This window comes from Salpingoeca rosetta, assembly GCF_000188695.1.
Source record: "Salpingoeca rosetta unplaced genomic scaffold supercont1.23, whole genome shotgun sequence".
Taxonomy (NCBI): Eukaryota; class Choanoflagellata; order Craspedida; family Salpingoecidae; genus Salpingoeca; species Salpingoeca rosetta.
The window spans coordinates 101,701-121,935 of NW_004754911.1; the positions used below are offsets into that span (position 1 = coordinate 101,701).

Here is a 20,235-nt window from a genome sequence, read left to right on the forward strand (position 1 = left end):
CAATCCAACCTGAGCTGTAGAAGAAAGGAACGCCTGCCTCGCCAGCAACAGCGCGTGCAAGCAGCGTTTTCCCTGTTCCCGGCGGCCCCATGAGCAGCACACCCTAATGGCAGCCACACGCGGCATTGGGGGGGGGGGAGGTGTACACATGTCAGAAGTGTGGAAAGGATGTGTGGTGGGGCAAGGCGTGTTGACGTTGTTGTTGTTGTTGTTGTTGTTGTTGTTGTTGTTGTTGTTGTAGTTGTGACATGTCGTGGTGTCGGGGAGAGACTCAGACGTCGCATACAGCTGTTGATGCGTTTCATACACCACTCAACGCTGTAGTTGCTACTGACCTTTGGCAGTCTGCCGCCCAGTCGGGTGAACTTGGTTGGATTTTTCAGGAACTCAACAACATTCATCAGCTCCTGCTTCGCCTCGTCCGCCTAATACGGAGGGCGGGGTTACACGTGTGTGTATGAGTGTGTGTATGAGTGTGTGTGTGTGTGTGAGTGTGTGAGTGAGTGAGTGAGTGTGTATGTGTGTGAGTGAGTGAGTGAGTGTGTGTGTGTGTATGTGTGTGTGAGTGTGTGAGTGAGTGAGTGAGTGAGAATGTGTGTATGTGTGTGAGTGAGTGAGTGAGTGAGTGAGTGAGTGAGTGAGTGAGTGAGTGAGTGAGTGAGTGAGTGAGTGTGAGTGAGTGAGTGTGAGTGAGTGAGTGTGAGAGACAGACAGACAGACTGTGTGTTGATTGCACAAGTGTGCGTGTGCGCGTGTGCATGTGTATGTGCAAGACAGCGTTGACGGCGGTGTTGGCCTCACCCCCTGGACGTCGTCAAACTTGACGGGCGTGGCTGGCTTCTCGGGCTTCACTTCGTGCTGGTTGAATGCACCTGATGTACATGATCATGCAAGCGAATTACAGAATCGCGGCGTCAGATATACGCTTGCAGTGAGAGACAACGAGAATGACAAGCGCACGTCTCCACACAAACACACACACACGCACACAAACACGCGAAAGGAACAGAAGCATGCACGCACGCGCGCGCGCACGGGCGCCTGGTGTGGGAAAAGCTTACCACCCATGTTTCTGTCCTCGAGAATCTGGGATGTGGCGGAGAGGAGGAGGAGGATGATAATCACCGTGCGCACAAACTTCCACAGCTGCGACATCAGGCTCGGCTCCTGCGGTGGTGCGAGTAATGGTCAGACACGTGGAGAGAAGAGAGCGAGGGAGAGCGAGGGAGAGACACACACGCGCATGAACACGCACACATATATTCACACACACATGAGGGAAGGAACACGGACAGACAGACAGACACACACACACATGCACATGTCACATGCGCACACACATGCGCACATCTGCCGACGTACCGACATGACGACGTGGATTGGGTTGTCGTAGTCGCCGGCGTTTGAGTCACCGCGCCCGCCCGTAAACGCATCCCGTCCGCCGCGCGACGACGACGACGAGGAGGAGGAGGCGGAGGATTGGCGGGAGTGCGGGGGTGCCATCATGGTGAACGTCTGACCTTTGCGCATGATGCCTGGCACGAGCGAGTCTAGGTCAGAGAGGAGGGTCGAGATGTCTCTGTTCTTCAGTCGGCCCGTGCGCACAAGCGCAGATATGTAGTGCTTGACGCAGTCCTCGTTCATGCTGTACAGATTGGATTCAAACCGCTGAATCACATCCTCGGGCTCGTGCTCAACAAGCGCCTGCAGGGAGCGACGATGACGAGGAGGCAAGGGAGGGGACGAGAACGCAAGGTTGCATCAGCAAAGAGCAACATGAGTTCTGTGGTTTGCAATGAGTTTGAGACACACTCGTCGACAGAGACAGAGAGAGAGAGAGAGAGCAACGGAGACGCACACACACACTCACACACACACACACACACACACACACACACACAAACACACACACACACACACCACACACACACACACACACAAACACTCACACACACACACCACACACACACCACACACACACACACCACGCATGCGTACCGCAAGGAAGGTGGATTGCTTGTCTGGGTTCTGGGGCTCGGCCTCAGCCTCGTCGTAAAGCCGGTCGAGCTCCGATATCGTGTACGCCATCCCGCGCCGCTGCTGCTGCTGTCCAACACCAGACAAGACCGGCGTCGACGCAGCACGTGCTCCTGTATACGCATGCGCATGTGCATGAGTGTATGTGTGGTGAGCGTGAGGTTAGTGTGTGTGTGTGTTATTTGTGCACAAGAATAAGGCTTGTGTACATTTATGTGTAATCGTGACAGGCGGATGTGTTACCTGGCACACGGATGGCTGAGAGCGCAGGTAGCGCCGCAGCGCGAGTGGAACTGAGGGCACGGCGTTGTGAACACAAACACCGATGCAGCTCCTGTGTCACCAGCAGCAGCAGCAGCAGCAGCAGCAGTTTAGAGAGGTTAATGGTGAGGTTGAGAGTACGGCGGAAGCCAGAGTACAACGTCCGCGGGGAGCATACCAGAGCAACACTGCTCCGTAACGAGTGCACCACGGGTTGCACGCCATCACCAGCACCACCACCAGCACCACCACCAGCACCACCACAACCAACATCACCAGCAGAGACAAGCCACGCGCACACCGACCTGCAGGGATGCTTGTGATCTGGACTCCAGCAGTTTAGGTGTGTTGGCGATGAGGCGTGTCGTCGCCGTTACCACCTGTCAGCGCAAACACGTGGCCTCTGGCGTCAGTGGGCATCACCACACCATGCAGAGCATCCAACATTACAAAACACAACCACATGAGCCTGCACCAGACAGCGCTCTTGCGACATACCGCACTGGTCTGGGCACGCGTTGTGTGCGGCAGCAGCCGCCGCGCAAGGGCCAGCATCATCGCTCAAAGAGACGTTTGCTGCGCGACTGGCTTTTGTAAACAGTGTGCAGCGAGGGGCCGCGCAATGTCGTGCAACAATTCGGGGAAAGAGAGACGACCCAACCAAACAAAACAAAAAGAACCTGGGTTCAGTACAAGAAGAGGAACGAATGAGACACTGGGCAAAGCAACCCCCGTGGCAAAGCGGGCACCACTATCAACAATCCAAGGCCGACGTTGCCGTGGGCAGCCTTTCCAAACAAGCGAGCGAGCGAGCAAACGAGGTTGGTTGATTGGTTGGTTGGAAAGGATGGGTGGTGTGTTGCTGACTGTGTGCGTCGATTTTGCGTTCTCCTTGTTCTGGTGGCAACGACCATTAGAGGAAGATGCCCGTCAATTTTCCATTTCCTCAACTTTCATCAGCAGCGTGAGCGGTGAGCAAAGTGGAGACGGGTGTTGCTGTGGTGGTTGTGGTGGCTGTAGTGGTTGTGGTGGTGCTGATGGAGGTGCAAACGGTACACAAAGCCGGAGACAAGGAGGACAGTGTGGGGGGCATGTTTATACGTGTGTAGATGCGGTTCCCTATTTGTGCTTTTGTGTCCTTTTTTTGTCTTTTGTGGGACGGACTTCACGTTCCTTTTTTGTTTGTGGCTGATGGTGGTGGTTCGATCGTGGTGTGGTGGCTTGCTTGCTGTTGGGACTGCTGTTTGTGTCACAGCTCCCTTGCTGTGTTGGTTGGCGTGTGTGCATGTGTGCTTGATCTTCTTATGAAAGTTATTGTCTCACTCAAAGCTATTGTCTCACTATCACGCTCACTCTACTCCCACCCACTCACTCACTCTGTCTGTGCGCCGTACTCCTTCTGCTTACCGTGCACCCATCGTTTGCAACACCACACTGACGGGTTGTTTAGTGTCATCTCTCCCGTGTTCTATCTTCAAAGCAAGTTAACGCAGATAACAAACAATCATGGCTCCCGTCATGCGTGGTTTCGTCATTGCCAAGCTCACCAAGGACATCGCTGTTGGCGGCGTAAGTGTCATGATGTGTGTGTGTCTGTCTGTCTGTGTGTGTGTGTCTGTCTGTCTATCTGTCTGCCTGTGTCGGTGTCTCGGTGTACACTTTGCTACGAAGGACCACACACCCACTGTACTTCTCACGCACCTTGTGTGTGTGTGTGTGTGTGTGTGTGTGTGTGTGTGTGTGTGTGTGTGTGTGTTCCCCTCCCCCACCCACGCTTTGCTTCATATGACAGGTTCTCGCCACCATTGGCGCCCTTGGCTGGTACAACTACGTCTACTCGTTCGAGAAGGAGTCCATGGCTCGCCTCAGGGTACGAGACACGCGTACTATTACTGCTGCTGCTGCTGTTGCACTTGTTGTTGTTGTTGTTGTTGTTGTTGTTGTTGTTGTTGTTGTTGTTGTTGTTGTTGTTGTTGTTGGTGTTGTCATCTGCATTTATACAGCGACAGACAACTACGTACGCACAACCACGCACAAATGCACGCGCACACAACTATCATCTTTCACGCCCTCACTCATTGCTTCCTTGCTGTCTCCCCCCCCCCACTCACACAGGTTGACAACACCATCAAGTTCCAGGAGCAGCAGAAGCAGTAACTGGTGATTGCACGCCTTGCCGCGCTGTTGTGTGGTTTACTTGATCTGCTTTTGTTGGCTCTTTGTGTCGCCACGTGTGCCTTGTGTTGTGCACACTCTTGCCTCCCCTCCCTCCGTCTAATCCTCGTCACCCCAACCGTGTGTCGTTCATGGTGGTCCCGTGTACTCATTGTTGTGTTTGCGTGTGTGTGCGTGTGATGGATGGTCTCCACGCACCTCACGCTTGGTCCAGTGGCTGTCTGTATTCTCTGTCTTTGTTCCAATTAAACTGGAAATAGCACCACAGCAACATGTGCGCGCGTGAAGCGGTGGTCACTTTGCGCGGGCAAAGAGCACCTCAAACCCGTTGAGTTGCCGCAGCCGCAGCAGCTTGGCCTCATCCTTACACGCCCGTGCAAGCGCCATCGCCCCGTTTTGCTGCAGATGGTGGTGATGGTGTGATGAAGGTAGTGATGGCAGTCGAGGTGGTGGTGATGGTGTGTGTGTGTGTGTGTGTGTGTGTGTGTGTGTGTGTGTGTGTGTGTGTGAACATTTGGGAGGCAGACTCGTGACGCCGTGCAGCTGTGCAGCCGTGCATGCAAGCAGCAGAGAGCTTGCAGGCAGCCGTGCATGCAAGCAGTGCAGGGCAGCATGCACACCTGGATGGGTCCCTTTTCCCTCTTGGCGACGTGTAAGAGCGCGTCCACACACGCAACAGGCGCGGCAGCAGCAACCTGCAACAACAACAACAACACCACCACCACCACCACAGCGGTGTGAGCAGCAAAGAAGCAAATGAGAGTTGAAAGCTATTTTGGAAGGAGGGTTTGGCGTTTGAAAAGCGAGAGGGGGGGGGGGGCGCTTGCGAAGATACACAACGAGCAAGTTTATGAATCTGCACATATGTGTGCACGTGTGTGAATGGCACCTTCTCGTCAAGAAAGAGCCCGGCGAGACACAGGGCGGCGTTGCCAACAACCTGAAGACGGTGGTGGTGAGGGGAGGTGATGACGAATGGCGATGAGTGGACGTGATGATGCAACAACACGCACACACACACACACACACTCTCTCTCTGTCTCTCTCTCTCTGTCTCTCTGTCTCTCTCTCTCTCTCTCTCTCTAATACACACATACACACACATACACACACACGCACAACCTGTAACGCGTTGGTAACGCATGGCAACAAACTCACAGCATCGCTGCTGCTCGAGAGGAGCGGTATTATCTGTTCTTCGAGTGCGCGTGTGTCTGTCATCGCCGCCGCCACATCCGCTCGCACATCTGTCGACAGCGATTTCGCCAAACACCGCACAGCATGGCCCACCGTGGCCTGACACGTGGTGGGTGGTGGTGGGTGGTAGTGGTGGTGTGCAGTTTGAGTTGTGGAATGAACATCACATGGTGTGTGCGTACACAACTCATCAGCCCTCAGACAAGCTAAGCACACACACACACACACACACATGCACGCACACACAGACACACAGACACAGACACACACACATGCACACACACGCACCTCGTCGTCTGCTGTCAAGAGGTCTACAAGTGTCTGGATGCCACCGCTGCGCACCAAGGCTGCGACCAATTGCGACGACGAGCACATGCGTGCAAGCAACGCCACTGCATTGGCTGTTGTCGTGGTGTGCGCGCGCACATCTGTGTCGCCGAGGCACTTGACGCACAACAGCACGACGTCCGTGGTGGCTGTGAGCTGCTCAAATCCACTCGCATCCAACCCCATATTGGACAGCGTTGCCAGCAGTCCCGCAACCGCGCTCCTGGTGGGATATGCGCACATACACAGGGGCGCGTGAAGTGCACGGGCACATGTGAGGGGGCGAAACACCAGTGCATCACACAGATGCAGACACATCCAGGCACGCGAGAGTGAGAAGGGAGGACAAGGGTAGTGTGAGGGAGGTAGGAGCATGGCATGCATCGTGAATGACAACGCAGCTCAACTACAAGCGCACGCAGTTGATCAGATCCACAACAGCACGGGATGTGAGCACGCACGTGTGTTTGCACTGCTGCTGCGTGGCCACTGCTGCCGTGATGGCGCGGATGTGTGTGAAGAGGAGCGGACGGAGGCGGGCGTGGCAGCTCGCTTGCAACAGCACATGCGCACACGCCCTCGCCAGCGCCAATAATGACTGGCGGTGGTAGTGGTGGTGGTGGCAGTGGTGGCAGTGGTGGTGGTGGTGGTGGTGGTGGTGGTGAGATGAAAACAATTTGGTGGCAGCACTGATTCGAGCACATGCTCAGATGCACAAAAGACGAACCTCGCGCACCACACGCCATCACACACTCACACACACACACACACACCATCACACACAATCACACATACACACACAATCACACACACACCATCACACGCACACGCACCATTACACACCTGCTGTGCCTGCACGGAGGTGACGATGTGACTGATGACCGCTGCACCGCCACGCATCAGTTCCTGTCGACATATGTCCACGCGCATGACCGCAGCCAACGCCTCAGCCGCCGCCACCGCCACTTCAGGCGCAGTGCTTTGTGATCCGGTGTCATCTTGGGTCGTGCGCCCGCTGGTGATGAGATGGGACAGGCAGGCCACCACGCTGTGGCCAACAACCTGATCCTGTGGGGATGGGGGTGGAGGTGGAGTAATGGCGTATCAAGAGCATGAGTAACCACCACTGGCATCAAGCTCTCCTGTGCTCTCACACAAGCAAACCAAACAAACAAAACAACACACAACACAACGAAACCAAAACAATGCAGCACGCACACACACACACACACACACACACACGCACACACACACACACACACACACACACACACACACACACACACACACACACACACACACACACAAGAAACCAACACGTACAAAAACAAACCCCGAAACGCACGCACCGGCTTTGCGGCGTTGGATGCAATTGTCTTGAGAAGAGCGAGCGCGTCGAGTTGGAGTGCGGGCAGCATGAGCTCAGCCAGCAGTTTCACCCGTCGCATGGTATCGCCCCTCGCCCCAGCTGCGGTCGCAAAATGCTTGCAGGCACTGCACATCGTCGCGAGAAAGTGAAGGGCAGCGGCGGCGGCGCCCACCAGCGATTCCACCAGCGCCATGTGCGTCATGCACATGTGCGCCTTCTCTGCTGCGGCCATGCGTGAAATGCGTGCAAGCAAATCAACGCAGCTGCTGCGCTCGAGCACACCGGCACCACCCTGCAGCCGCACAATGTCGGTGACGGCCGTGCTCGTAATGTCGACATTGTGGCGATGACAGTCGTCCACAACACGTGCTGCCGCTGCTGCCAGTGCCTGCAAGCACTTTGCAGCGCGCTCTGCCTCATGCTGCAGCTGTTGTACGGTGGTTGTCGGCAGCGCCGCCAACGCCTCGTCCTCCGTACACTCGTGCAACACAGACGATATCGTTGTCGGCGTCACTGGCGGCAGAGCTTGCGACGTGGCTTCCGCACCCGCTGTCTTGTCCTCTCCTGCACCACCAGCGGAACTCCCACCTGCACGCTCTTCCGCCTTCCCCTTGTCCACATCTGCTAGCGCGTTAACGAGGCGCTGGCATGCGTCATACACCGTCGGGTGCTCCTTCTTCAGGTTTGCCGGCAACCCGCGACACGCCTGCGCCTCCCGCTCGTGCTGTTCCTTCATCTCCTCTGTCTCCTGCACGTACTTGGCCACGGCCTGGCGCTTGCTGCCCGTGAGCGCCTTCATCGCTGCCGTGAGCGACGCCAGGGCGTCCTCAAAGCGCAGCAGGCCGCGCAGTGCCAATCCTTTGCGCAGCAGCGCCTTTGGGTGCCGGTCGTGCAGCCGCAGCGCCCATTCGCAGTCGTCCAGTGCCTCCGAGTACTGCTGCAGCTTCAGGTGGGCCTGTGCGCGGTTTGTGTACAGCACAAGGCTGTCTGGGTACAGGCGCAGGGCCGTCGTGTATGCATCCACGGCACTGTCGTGTTCGCCCCGCTTGAAGTGCTCGTTGCCCTTGAGGCGGTGCTCCTCCGATGCCTCGCGGTTGTGGCGTCGCCGCTTGGCCCGCTCCTCCGCGTCCTGCGCCATCTGCTGCATGAACGCGTTCTGTGACATGGCCGGTCCAGCGTTCACGCCACCCACGGCGCTGTCGCCTGCAGTCGTGGTGGGTGTGCTGCCGCTGCTGCTGTTGTCGTTGGTGGTGCTGTTGATACATGTGCGGTCAGCACGCACGCGCACACCATCCGCGCCATCGCTGTCCTGGGACAACTTATTGATGAGTTGACCGGCGCGGTCATATGCCGTTGTGTCCCCTTCCTTCATGCCGAGCACAACATTGTGCACCTCATTCACGCGGCCCAAGAACTCCTCCAAGTCGGCTGGCGGTGCGTTGTTATCATCACCCATGATGTGTCTGTGTGTCTGTGTGTGTCTGTGTGTCTGTGTCTGTGTGTGTGTGTGTGTGTGGTGCGTGCGTGTGTCTGTGTGTTTGTGTATCTGTGTGTGTGTGTGTCTGTGTGTCTGTGTCTGTGTTTGTTGCCACTCAAACGCGTTGTCAGCGACGTCCGTGGTTGGTGAAAAGTTACGGAAAATACAGCAAATGTTCCCAACCTGCATTGGCACAAACAGCGCCACAACACACACCACACACCGCCAACATGTCTCTGTACGACGGGCTTGGGCTGGACGCGGACGAGATTGCGCCTGATGCGCGCGCAACGACGTCCACAGCAGAATCAGGCACAAGCTCTGGTGATCCAGAACAAAAGAAGAAGAAGGTTGCAGAAGGTAACCTCGTGTGTGCGTGTGTGCGTGTGTGTGTATGTATGGGTGTGTGTGTGTGTGTATGTGTGTGCGTGCGTGTGTGTGTGTGTGTGTGTGTGCGCGCGCGCGTGTTTGTGTGTATGTATGGGTGTGTGCGTCACATGTACAGTGTCATGTGTGCCCAACTCCGTCTGTTGTTGCTGTGTGTCTCATTCTTCTGCATTTCCTTGTGGCATGTACAGGTGGAGGATGGAGCGTCAGCCAGTCCATGTTTGCCGCTCAAATGCGAAGAAAACAAGCTGAAAAGGCTCGCGGCAAGGTACACCTTGTGTGTGTGTGTGTGTGTGTGTGTGTGTGTGTGTGTGTGTTTATGTGCCGAAGCTGGTGTCTGCGTAGCTGCCAAAGCCCAACCACTCACTCAACCATTGCTGATGAACGTCTTCGTAGACCGCGGGATCCACGAAGAAGAAAAACTCGGGGCCTGGCGCTCCAAGCTTGATGAAGCCACTTGGCCATGGTTTGGAGACGGTGACGATCATCAAGAGGAAAGCTGGAGGTGACGACGCAAACGACAACACCGGCGACAACGCGGGTTCCTCACACGACCCACACGGCGGCAGCAGCACCAGAGGGTCCACGGGGAGCGGTCATGGTCTTGGTGACAGCGGCAACGGTCGACACAGCCGCACCAGCAACAACACCAGTGGTGGCTCGAGAAGTGAGCATGGAAGAAATGGGGCATCAGCGGACACACACGACGCAGAGCCTTTCAGAGAAGACCCTGCAGCCCGCAGAGAAATCAGACACCCATACTCGCCCTGGAGGTGTGTGTGTGTGTGTGTTCGTGTGGGTGTGTCTGTAAGTGTGTGTGTGTGTGTTCTGCAAGTGTGTGTGTGTGTGTTCTGCAAGTGTGTGTGTGTGTTTTGCAAGTGTGTGTGTGTCTGCCTGCTTGCTTGCTCGCTTGCTTGCTTGCTTGTTCGCTTACTCGTCTGCCTGCCTGTTTGTTTGGGTGCATGTGTACGTGTGCGCATTCCTTCATATTTGAATGCTCCGGCAATCTTCGTGCGCTGCGAACGCCGTGCACTCAACTCACATACATGTCCACCACCGCTGCGCTGCCCACTGCCTTGTAAGGCCAAACGACTTTGAGCTGATCCGCATGAAGAAGAAGGAGCGCCAGGGCGGCGAAGACGAGAGGCGGCGACAGAGCAGGAGGAGAAGGGCACCCCCACCTTCATATCCAGGGCCAATGAGTGAGTCGTGGTCGTCTCTCTCTCTGTGTGTGTGTGTGTGTGTGTGTGTGTGTGTGTGTGTGTGTGTGTGCGTGCGTGTGTCTGTGTGTCTGTGTGTCTGTGTGTGTGTGTGTGTGTCTGTGTGTCTGTGCGTCTGTGTGTGTGTGTGTGTCTGTGTGTTCGCATGAGTCGCTCGATTTGCGCTCAAGGTGCCGACCCATTCTTCCATGCGACCATCTGTGTAAGCGTCACCTTCACTTCTCCTTTGAAGCTGTGGCTTCACTGCCTGCTGACACATGCGCCCGCTTCTGTTCGTTTCGATGCAACTCAGGCCAACGCCCCAAAGCCGCAATTGCACCGCCATCTTTCCTCTCCGGTGGTGAGCCTATGTGTCTGTCTGTGTGTGTGTGTGTGTGTCTGTCTGTCTGCTCGTCCATCTGTTTTACCCGTTACCAACACGTGTGTGTTCACAACCCCCTCATCTTTCGTCCTCCCCACCACTGCCGCAACCCCAGAATCGCCACCGCCAGATCGGCCTTCATTCGCACATTAGTCCGTGTGTGTGTGTGTGTGTGTGTGTGTGTGTGTGTGTGTGTGTGTGTGTGTGTGTGTGTGTGTGTGTGTGTGTGTGTGTGTGTGTGTGTGTGTGTGTGTGTGTCTATGTCTGTGTGTGTGTGTGTGTGTGTGTCTGTGTCTGTGTCTGTGCGTGTGTGTGTGCGTGTGTGTCTATGTGTGTGCCTGTCTGTCTCTCCTTCCCTCCTCCTCCTCCTCCTCCTCCTCCTCCTCCTCCTCCTCCTCCTCCTCCTCCTCCCCCCCCCCCTCCTCCTCCTCCTCCTCCTTTTCTTTCCCCGCTCGTCCTGCCCCTTTTTTTCTTCTTCTGCTTCTTCCTCCTCCTCCCCTGCCCGATGCATGCGGTTATGGGCACGTATATCAGCACAAGACCGCACAACAGCGACCAGAGCAAAAACCAAGACCGGGAAATGTGGGTGTTGAGAGCATGGAGGAGAAGGGCAACACGTGCTTTTGGTCAAAAATGGAGGAGGAATCTTCAACACGGCCACAGAATGCGTTTTGCATGCAGGTGTTTCAGGGGCGAGGGGAGTGGGGTTGGCCTGTCCAGCCGTTCAAATAACACAAAGAATGAAAGAAGAAGCAATCCACACCCAAACTGAAAGCAGCAATTGCACCACCACTATCACACAAACAACAAAACACCAGATGCCATTGTCATCGCCAGACCATAACCAGCACTAATACCATCTTCACCATCATCATCATCATCATCATCATCATCATCATCATCATCATCATCATCATCATCATCATCATCATCATCATCATCACCATCATCATTCGTCGAGCCCGTCCAGGAGTGAGTCGATGTCTTGCAAGAGCTTGTCGCTGCTGCTGTTCTTCGTCTCCTCCGGCACCGCCATCGCCGCCCGCTCTTTCGTTGCTGCCGGCGTGGGCGGTGGTGCTGTGCTCCGCTTCACCTGATTCGACAGCAACGGTGGCGGTGGTGGTGATTGTGGTGCATGCACGATGGAGGGCACGTCAGCAGACGCGGGTGATTGAGGTGGCGGATTATCGCGCCACACACACACACACACACACACACACACACACACACACACACACACACACACACACACACACACACACACACACACACACACACACACACACACAATCACACACACACACACAATCACACACACACACACACACATACATACACACACATACACACACAGACATAAACGTACAGGAGAGTGCATCTCTGTTGCGATTCTGAGGGCCTCCATCTTGTCCCAGTCCAGCGTTGAATACGCGCTGACGCCAACCGCACCATCCAACACATCGCTCGACACATATGCTTCATTCACCATCGTCGTGGCTGTCGTGTTGTTGCCATCACCCGCTGCTGTGGTCGTTGGCGGCGACGGTGATGACGATGCTGGCGGCTGTGGTGATGTGGATGTTTCCTCGGTTGTGTTATTGTCTGCATTCGCCACCGGCATGGATGGTGGCCGCGTGTCGCCTTCGCTCGTGGTGGCGGTGGCCGGAGTTGGAGATGCGCTGTCGTGTTTGTTGTAATCGTCATGCGTGCTTGCGACGCTGCTGCTGTCACTTGCACTGCTGTCGTGCCTGTGCTCTGTCGTTGCTGCTGTTGCTGTTGCTGTTTTTCTTGTTGTTGCTGAGCCGACCAGGTCGAGGTCAACGTAGTTCATCTTGGGGCGGCCGTCCACCCCACGCTCGATCCCATCGCTCTCCTCTTCATGCACCACAAACTATGTGTATAGGTGTGTGTTGTGTGTGTGTGTGTTGTGTGTGTGTGTGTTGTGTGTGTGTGTGTGTGTTGTGTGAGTAAGTGGGTGTGAAAAAGGGTAGAGAAGGCAAGGAAGCGATTGTGCAAAAGCAAAACCAATCCCCTCCCACATACACACACATGTACACACACATACACATGCACACACACACACACACATGCGCGCCAGGCGACTGTCCCCACCTTGCGAGGTGGCGGGACGGTGATGGATGAGGAGGAGCTGGTGGTTGTGCTGATGGACGATGCACTCTGTGTTCGCATGGACTCCCGCGTCAGCTGCGATGCTGCAGCCGTGATGATGACGGTCGCAGCGACGGTCGCGGTGGTTGCAGAAGGGGGGAAGCGAGCGTGCATGGATGAGCGGCAATGGCAGCATGACGTGGCCGAGCGAGGGAGCAGTGACCAGAAAGCATGCGAGCAAATTGTGCGCATGCGCGCGCGCGCGTGTGTGTGTGTGTGTGTGTGTGTGTGTGTGTGTGTGTGTGTGTGTGTGTGGGTGGGTGGGTGTGGGTGTGTGTGTGTGTGGAGGTACCATGGTTCACGGCTGGGACGATGCATACGCCCGGCGGAAGGGTCACGGAGGTCCAGCCAGCGCCATAGGGGCACTGGCTCCCAGCCTCAAGCTTGAATCTGCAAACCACGGCAGCAACAATGACATAAGGTTATGCCTTGTGTGTATGTGTGTGTGTGTGTTGGGGGCAGCGTGCCGTTGCAGGCTGCTTACATTCTGTCCTGCTGGGCGTATTGACGCAGGTGCTTCAGCTGGAAGCTCTTGTACACCTCCTGCAGATGCCATGGATGCGTTGTTAAGACGCATCCGCAACATGTACACGCAAACGCACACGCACACGTACACGCACACGCACACACACACATACACACATACACACATACACACGGAAGCAAGCTCATTCACGCATGCACACACCAACACCAAACACATGCACACACAAGCAAGCGCATTCACGCATGCAAACCAGCACCAAATACACGCACACCCAACACGAAACACATGCACACGCACACACGTGCACACACGCGCGCACACCTTTGAGCCCTTTGGAAAGAGCATGATGGCATACTGCTGCACCTCCAACTCAAACGGAGCTTCTCCATACGTGACAGAGATGCGCTTCTTGACTGCAACATACACACGCACACATTCACACACACATATGTGTGTGAGCAGACATGGACGATATGATACAGTCACATCACATCATGTGTGAATGGGTGTTATTGTACGCAGTGCGACATGTGCTGCAGCTACCATGCGCGCACGCGAGCATGTGGCCAGGTGCTGTCCGTGAAGGGCTTACAGTAGTCTGTGGAGGAGGACGTTGCGGGCTGGTCCACTGAAGGGTCAGATGTGGAGCCGCACTTCAACCCGGTTTGCTCACTGGTGGGAGATGTATGGAGGGAGGAATGTATGGGAACGTGTGAGTCATGGATGTGCGCGTGGATGCATACACATGAGCACGTGCCCACACACACGCGAGCGAACACACACACACACACACACACACATACACACACGTTGCACACAAGAGAACGCATACACAAGCGAGCACCGCGAGGAACACAGCAGCCTACGTGAGGTGCTTGATCCACAAGTCTCTGGATTGGGCAGAGTCTGCAGAGAAGAAGTAGACACGGTTGTTCTTCAGGGTGGTGGAGATGCTGAACATGAAGTCGTACTTGCCCCCACTACACCGGTTGATTGCCGTCATATGCGACAGCGGGATCTCCTTCACGCCCTGCGCCCAACGCAAGCATGAGACACACAGCATGCAACTTTGGCAGTTAGTGGGGTCATCGTGCGCATGTTCGCGCAAGGCCGTGCACAAGCATACACCATGACATGCACACATGGATGTACCAAACCATGACACACACACCCACACACACTCTCTCTCACACACACTCTCTCTCACTCAAACGCACACACACACTCTCTCTCTCTCTCTATCTCTCTCTCACAGAGCCACCCTCACACACTCACTCACACACCCACACTCTCTCTCACCCACACTCACACTCAAACACACACACTCACTCAAACACACACACACACACACAATGACACACACACACACACACACACCTTGCCCGTGTCATACGCGAAAGCGCGATCTGTCAGGGTGAACTTTCGCCGCTTCCAGCGCTTGAAGCTGACGTCCAGCAGCGTGTTCAGCGGCGGGGACTTGATCAGGTACCCGCTGTGTACCTCGTGCTCCGACATGGCGGCAGACGCGTGCGTGTGTGCCCGTGCGTGTCCGTGCGTGTCCGTGTGTCTTGGTGGATGTGGTGGGTTGAAGACACGGGTATGTGGGAGAGGGGAGGAAGAACAAAAACACCAAGCTGGAATGAACAACAAAATGACGCGAGCAAGAAGAAGAAGAAAAACACAAACAAACCGCAGCAAGAAGTTGCAATTGAAGGGATGACCAAGGTGTTGGGTTGACAAGACATCAACATCATGGACTGTGCACACGACTTCGCAAGCAAGGGTGTGTCTGTTGCCGTGATGTGACAACCCAGTTGCTTGGTTACATTACTTGTTTACTTGGAACTGCTTACTTTGAGCATTCATTACCACCACCATCATTACCACCACCATCATTGCCATCACCGTTTGTACATGTGCCAGCCAACCTGACAACAACAGCATCCCCGCAACAACACCAAGCCCACTCGACAACGTCCACGCACGCCCCCTTGTGTGTCTCATTGGAAGGACGGGTGGAGAGGAAAGTAAGACGGCGCAGTGACGTTGCCTGCTTGCCATCGTGTATGCACACCCGGTCCACCACCATGATCACCACCTTCAACACCACCACCAACAACATCGCCACCGCCAGTCACGCCAGCATCGTCGCCCATGTGCGATGCACGCGCCGCCATCACGCCAGGTGGATATGTGCGCTCGTGGAAGGTGTCGAAGGTGGTGCTGAGGGCGTTCCATCTGCGGGTGCCCTGCCAGTTCCACTGCAGGTGTAGCGGTATCTCCCCAGCAAGCAGCGGGCGATCGCTGCTGTCGCCAACGGCCACCGTCCGCTCAGGCACCACCATCTCCCGTTGCTGCAGTGTTGATTGATTGCGTTGGTTGGTTGGGGGTTGTGTGTGTGTGTGTGTGCGCGTGCGTGCGTGCGTGTGTGCGTGTGTGTGTGTGTGTGTGTGTGTGTGTGTGTGTGTGTGTGTATGGTTGCATTGGATGGAAATGAGATGCAAGTGAGGCAAACATCAAAACGCACAGCGCACGCTGGAACGGTGAATTGATGAGAATCATCATCACACAAGCACACGAGCATCCACATGCAAACCCAAACGCAAACACACGCATACACGCACACACGCACACACGCAAACACACGCACAAACACACAAGCACACACGCACACACGCACGCACGCATACATACACAAGTGCCCACCGCACCTTGTCCTGGAATGTGCTTGCGAGGTTGTCAGCAGCAACGCGGCGCATGAGCGCTGCCCGTGCCCGCGCCTCTTTCTCCTCCTCCTCGCTCAGCCACTTGAGTGGGTCACCCTGCACAAGCACACGCAATTTTAGCACAGGTGCGCGTGCGTGAGTGTATGTGGGGTGTTTGTTTGTGGCAGGGTAATGAGTGCGGTTGCGTGTATGTGTAGATGTTCAGCGGCAACAACGAGGAGACAGCTCATTTCCCACCATACACACAAACTACACATGCAGCACTGCCCTTTGTCGTCATCGCCACCACCACGTGCTGTTGCCCACAATGCCTCACCTGCTCCACGCTCTGTGCAATGAGAGCGTGCAGTTCGTGCGAAGTGCGAGGTGGAAGCCCATTCCGCTTCCGCCGGATCTTGTCCTGTCGCAAACGGTGCTCCATCTCAAGCAGCCGCTATCGATGATGTGCATGCGTGTGTATGTATGTGTGTAAATGTATGTGTATGAATGTGTGCGTGTGTTAGTTTGGCCTCGACGCAGGTCAAAACAACAGCCCTCGACAACTCCCTTTGCCCCTCCCCCAAACCTCCCTCCCTCCGTTGCCTCCATATACCCCCCCCTTCTCTCCCTCTGTCTCTCTAAGCCCCCCCCCTTCATACACACCCTGTGGTTGTCGACAATGACGCGGTAGTCCACCCTGCCCTCTGCATCCATCCCGCACTGACACACAAACCGCTTCACGTGCGCCGGGTTGAGCCCCTGCAGCGTGCCCTCAAACTTGTTGCACTGCAGCATCACCAGAAACACGCGCTCGTGCCTGTCGGCGGTGCGCAGGCTGCCTGCCAGCTCCAAGTAGCTGCAGATCATCTCCACGGGGAGACGGTAGTCCTCCGTGTCCTCCTTCAGCCGGGAGAACAAATCGTGCAACCGCCACCTATTTTTCGCCACAAACGCCTCAATCGCGGTCGACGCCTCCTGGAACGTCTGCCCGACACCCGAGAAGGACACGTGCCTGCGGGCGCTCATGGGCAGCGCAACGTCGTGCATGGACATCCTGTGTGGGCTGAGGTGGCTCCCAAACCGCTGCCTCTCTGGTTGCGGTTCAGGCGATCGCCCCAGCGGCGGCATCGTGCTCGCTTTGCGCTGTGGACTTACAGACACCCGCCGTGCCCCGCCCCTCGCTGCTGTCACCGCTGCTGTCGCTGCCGCTGCCCTGCCAACAGCGTTGTTGCTGTGGCTTCTCGGGCGACGGCTGCCATCGCGAAGACTCATGCTGCTTCGTGACTGCAGACTGCTGGTGCTCACACCCCCACGCCCGATGCTATCGCCAAGACCGCCACCACTCGCCCGCTTGGTGCCACCGCCCACCGCACTCCGTCGCCGCCGCCGCTGTTGCTGCTGCTGCTGCTGTTGCTGTTCTTGCTGTTGCTGCTGCTGTTGCTGCTGCTGTTGCTGCATCATGAGTTGAAACAGCACGCGGTCCTCTGCGGGGCAGCGCTGCTTCGACAGCAGGAACTCCTGGTCCAGCGCCATGCCTTGAGATGGGACGGGGCAGGGGGAGATGGCATCGAGGAGACGTGTTGGATGGGGGTGTTATGGCGGCAGCCAGGCAGTCAGTCAGTAAGTACGTACATTGATTAAAACAAACAGGTGGGCAGGCAGTCAGTCAGTGGCGCAGGTTGGAACACACACACACACACATACTACAGACTCGTACACAGCTGCACGCACGCGCGTACACTCGCACACACAGTATACACGCACACAGTACACACAACACACACACACACGCACAGTACCCCCCTCCCAAACACACACGCGCACACAACACGTGTGTCCGTCGTACCGGCCATGTTGGACCGCACGCCCATCCGCTCCTCAATCCACGAGCGAACAGCAGCGTCGTTTGCCTTTCCATTGGCACCAACATCACTGTCACGGGCATTGCCTGGTGCGTTCGCGTCACCATCCCCGCCAGCACTGTCACCGCCACAGCCCGCATCAACAGCATCAGCATCATCGCCAGCATGGCAGCGTAACCGGGCCCTGCTCCGCTGCGCCCTGATGGAGGTGCTGGTGCGCTCCAATATGGCCTCCAGCTCGTCGTCCGGCGGGGGCTGTTGCTTCGCCACCTGCCGGTTGATGCGCTGCACATTCACTGCGCGAATTGCCGCCGTCTTGGCGATGAATTCGCGGGCCTGCTGCTTGGCCTTGGACTGCTGCAGATCCCGGGTGTCCCGCGCCGTGTCTGGGCGGCTTGGCGGCGAGCCAAGGTCCATGCTACCGCGCTCGTCAAACGTGTACAGGTGCTGCATGTCGTCCTGCACGGCGTGGAACGCCTCTTCCTCCTCCTCGTCGTCCGCTTGCTGCCGCTGCTGCTCTCGCGCCCGCAGCCTCGCCGTCAGACTCATCATGCCGCTCTGCGCGCTGCTGTTTGCGGTTGGCGGGTGGTGATGCAGTGGCGCCTTGTGTGAGTGGTGATGCGAGTGGTGCATGGAGGACCCGCGGCCGCGCCTGCCGTGGCCTTTCCCACCGCCGATGGCATCCCAGGGGCTCAGGTGATGCTTTGGACCGCCGCCAGTGCTGCGCAGTGTGGAGGCTGCCGTGTCCACGGAGCTGCGCCCGCCTTGCTTTTCCTTCTCCCCAGACGATGGTCGCCTGTGCCGTCGGCGCCCGCCACTCCGTGTCCGGGCCGGGCGGGCGTCGGATTCGTCCTCGATCTTCATGCTGAAGGGGCCCGCAGGCATCACCGGCCCGAGCCCATGGCTCAGAGATGTTGTTGCGTATGGCGACGCGGTTGATGCGGTGGCGTGTGTTTCATGCGAGATGGCGCTGCTGAACGTCGCCCCACTGCTGGCAGAATCACGACCCTGTGGCCGCCGACGCAAGGACATTGCACAAGGAGGAGGTTGTCTATCCACGCGGGTGATTCGTGTGTGTTTGGGGGGGGAGGGGCGAGGAGATTTGAGAGTGAGACACGCAGGCGATCGAGAAAGCAAAAGGCAAAGGAAGCAAAGGTAAGCAAGCAAGGTCAAGCAAGCAAAGGTAAGCAAGCAAGGTCAAGCAAGCAAAGGTAAGCAAGCAAAGGTAAGCAAGCAAAGGTAAGCATGACACACACACATACACACACACACACACACACACACACACACACACACACACACACACACACACACACACACACACACACACACACACACCTCTTGTTGTCGCTGTTGCCAACAGCCAAATGTATCCGGCATTTATGTAGGCCGGCCTCTTTCTATGCCGAATCATGGTGAGTGGGGCGGTTTGGTGGCGCGTGTTTGCTCTCTCTGCTGGTGGACGTGGTTGGTGGCGTGGGTGTGTGAGTGTGTGTGTGTGTGTGTTGGTGAACATGTGTGTGTGTGTGTGTGTGTGTGTGTGTGTGTGTGTGTGTGTGTGTGTGTGTGTGTGTGGTATCTGCAAGGGAGCTGCAAAGCAAGGCGGGCAGGTCGTACTACGGTGCCGTCGTAGCATGGGCGTGTCTTGCTCTCAAGCAAAAGGGCGGTTGCCTCATGCACTCTGTGTGTCGACACAGCATTCAAGTGCTGTTTTAACGGTGAACGTGGCTGTTTCTCGATCAACTTTGTCTCACCACCACATGCGTATATGTACGGCGTATGTGCTGGTCTTGCTTGTGTGGTTGTGCCTATGCTTGGAACAGGCTCAGCGAAGCGGCCTGTTGCGCTCCTTCATGGACCGGGTGTTCTCGCCCGCGTCATCTGGCAAACGAAAGGTGCATTACCACATGGCCGGTTGTCGTTGCTGACTCCTCTTTCACGCTAGACACTGTGGGTGGTCGTGGCTGGTGTTTGTTTGCTCATTCTCACTCGACCGCTCGGTGCCGTGTGGCTCCTATCCTCTGTCTTGTAGGCACATGAGGCACCATCTTCGTCCAGCGAGACTGCGCCAAAGACGTGCGTGCAAATGTGTGCTCTGTGTGTGTGTGTGGTGTGGTGTGGTGTGTGTGTGTGTGTGTGTGTGTGTGTGTGTGTGTGTGTGTGTGTGTGTGTGTGTGTGTGTGTGTGTGTGTGGTGTGTGT

The 20,235-nt window shown here is 56.4% G+C and overlaps 7 protein-coding genes across 7 annotated transcripts in view; 3 read left to right on the forward strand and 4 right to left on the reverse strand.

The window, feature by feature from the left end:
- PTSG_08289 (ATP-dependent Zn protease) overlaps window positions 1–3,210 on the reverse strand; it is a 6,091-nt gene extending 2,881 nt beyond the window's left edge. Inside the window, exons 1-9 of the mRNA XM_004990484.1 lie at window positions 2,797–3,210; window positions 2,604–2,678; window positions 2,281–2,371; window positions 1,999–2,150; window positions 1,363–1,704; window positions 1,062–1,167; window positions 802–872; window positions 336–425; window positions 10–103 (exon numbers count right to left, since the gene is read on the reverse strand). Coding sequence (XP_004990541.1) covers window positions 10–103; window positions 336–425; window positions 802–872; window positions 1,062–1,167; window positions 1,363–1,704; window positions 1,999–2,150; window positions 2,281–2,371; window positions 2,604–2,678; window positions 2,797–2,856 — 1,081 coding nt within the window. The 5' untranslated portion in view covers window positions 2,857–3,210. The remainder of the gene's footprint in view (window positions 1–9; window positions 104–335; window positions 426–801; window positions 873–1,061; window positions 1,168–1,362; window positions 1,705–1,998; window positions 2,151–2,280; window positions 2,372–2,603; window positions 2,679–2,796) is intronic.
- A 28-nt stretch (window positions 3,211–3,238) lies between these two features.
- Window positions 3,239–4,740, forward strand: PTSG_08290 (uncharacterized protein). The gene is made up of 4 exons (XM_004990485.1): window positions 3,239–3,269; window positions 3,749–3,867; window positions 4,091–4,168; window positions 4,414–4,740. Exons 2-4 carry the CDS (start codon window positions 3,805–3,807, stop codon window positions 4,453–4,455), a joined length of 183 nt encoding a protein of 60 aa, XP_004990542.1. The 5' UTR covers window positions 3,239–3,269; window positions 3,749–3,804; the 3' UTR covers window positions 4,456–4,740.
- A 20-nt stretch (window positions 4,741–4,760) lies between these two features.
- PTSG_08291 (uncharacterized protein) lies at window positions 4,761–8,862 on the reverse strand. Its single transcript, XM_004990486.1, has 8 exons — window positions 7,347–8,862; window positions 6,841–7,065; window positions 6,459–6,595; window positions 5,959–6,220; window positions 5,632–5,769; window positions 5,363–5,413; window positions 5,094–5,168; window positions 4,761–4,872 (listed from the first exon to the last, which is right to left on the reverse strand). The coding sequence occupies exons 1-8, from the start codon at window positions 8,820–8,822 to the stop codon at window positions 4,768–4,770; spliced, it is 2,469 nt and encodes an 822-aa protein (XP_004990543.1). The 5' UTR covers window positions 8,823–8,862; the 3' UTR covers window positions 4,761–4,767.
- A 173-nt stretch (window positions 8,863–9,035) lies between these two features.
- On the forward strand, window positions 9,036–10,988 carry PTSG_08292 (uncharacterized protein). Its single transcript, XM_004990487.1, has 6 exons — window positions 9,036–9,203; window positions 9,422–9,498; window positions 9,627–10,003; window positions 10,314–10,432; window positions 10,743–10,790; window positions 10,927–10,988. The coding sequence occupies exons 1-6, from the start codon at window positions 9,074–9,076 to the stop codon at window positions 10,962–10,964; spliced, it is 789 nt and encodes a 262-aa protein (XP_004990544.1). The 5' UTR covers window positions 9,036–9,073; the 3' UTR covers window positions 10,965–10,988.
- Window positions 10,989–11,722: 734 nt separating this feature from the next.
- Window positions 11,723–15,119, reverse strand: PTSG_08293 (uncharacterized protein). Its single transcript, XM_004990488.1, has 9 exons — window positions 14,845–15,119; window positions 14,334–14,497; window positions 14,060–14,139; window positions 13,789–13,880; window positions 13,465–13,523; window positions 13,273–13,370; window positions 12,924–13,024; window positions 12,178–12,702; window positions 11,723–11,904 (listed from the first exon to the last, which is right to left on the reverse strand). The coding sequence occupies exons 1-9, from the start codon at window positions 14,980–14,982 to the stop codon at window positions 11,761–11,763; spliced, it is 1,401 nt and encodes a 466-aa protein (XP_004990545.1). The 5' UTR covers window positions 14,983–15,119; the 3' UTR covers window positions 11,723–11,760.
- Window positions 15,120–15,281: 162 nt separating this feature from the next.
- Window positions 15,282–19,402, reverse strand: PTSG_08294 (uncharacterized protein). Its single transcript, XM_004990489.1, has 6 exons — window positions 19,373–19,402; window positions 18,019–19,085; window positions 16,836–17,707; window positions 16,510–16,626; window positions 16,179–16,289; window positions 15,282–15,821 (listed from the first exon to the last, which is right to left on the reverse strand). Exons 2-6 carry the CDS (start codon window positions 19,064–19,066, stop codon window positions 15,468–15,470), a joined length of 2,502 nt encoding a protein of 833 aa, XP_004990546.1. The 5' UTR covers window positions 19,067–19,085; window positions 19,373–19,402; the 3' UTR covers window positions 15,282–15,467.
- A 211-nt stretch (window positions 19,403–19,613) lies between these two features.
- Window positions 19,614–20,235, forward strand: part of PTSG_08295 (uncharacterized protein) — a gene marked incomplete at its 3' end in the record, with an annotated part of 6,079 nt that continues 5,457 nt past the window's right edge. Inside the window, exons 1-2 of the mRNA XM_004990490.1 lie at window positions 19,614–19,929; window positions 20,067–20,110. Of these exons, the coding sequence (XP_004990547.1) occupies window positions 19,669–19,929; window positions 20,067–20,110 (305 nt within the window). The 5' untranslated portion in view covers window positions 19,614–19,668. The remainder of the gene's footprint in view (window positions 19,930–20,066; window positions 20,111–20,235) is intronic.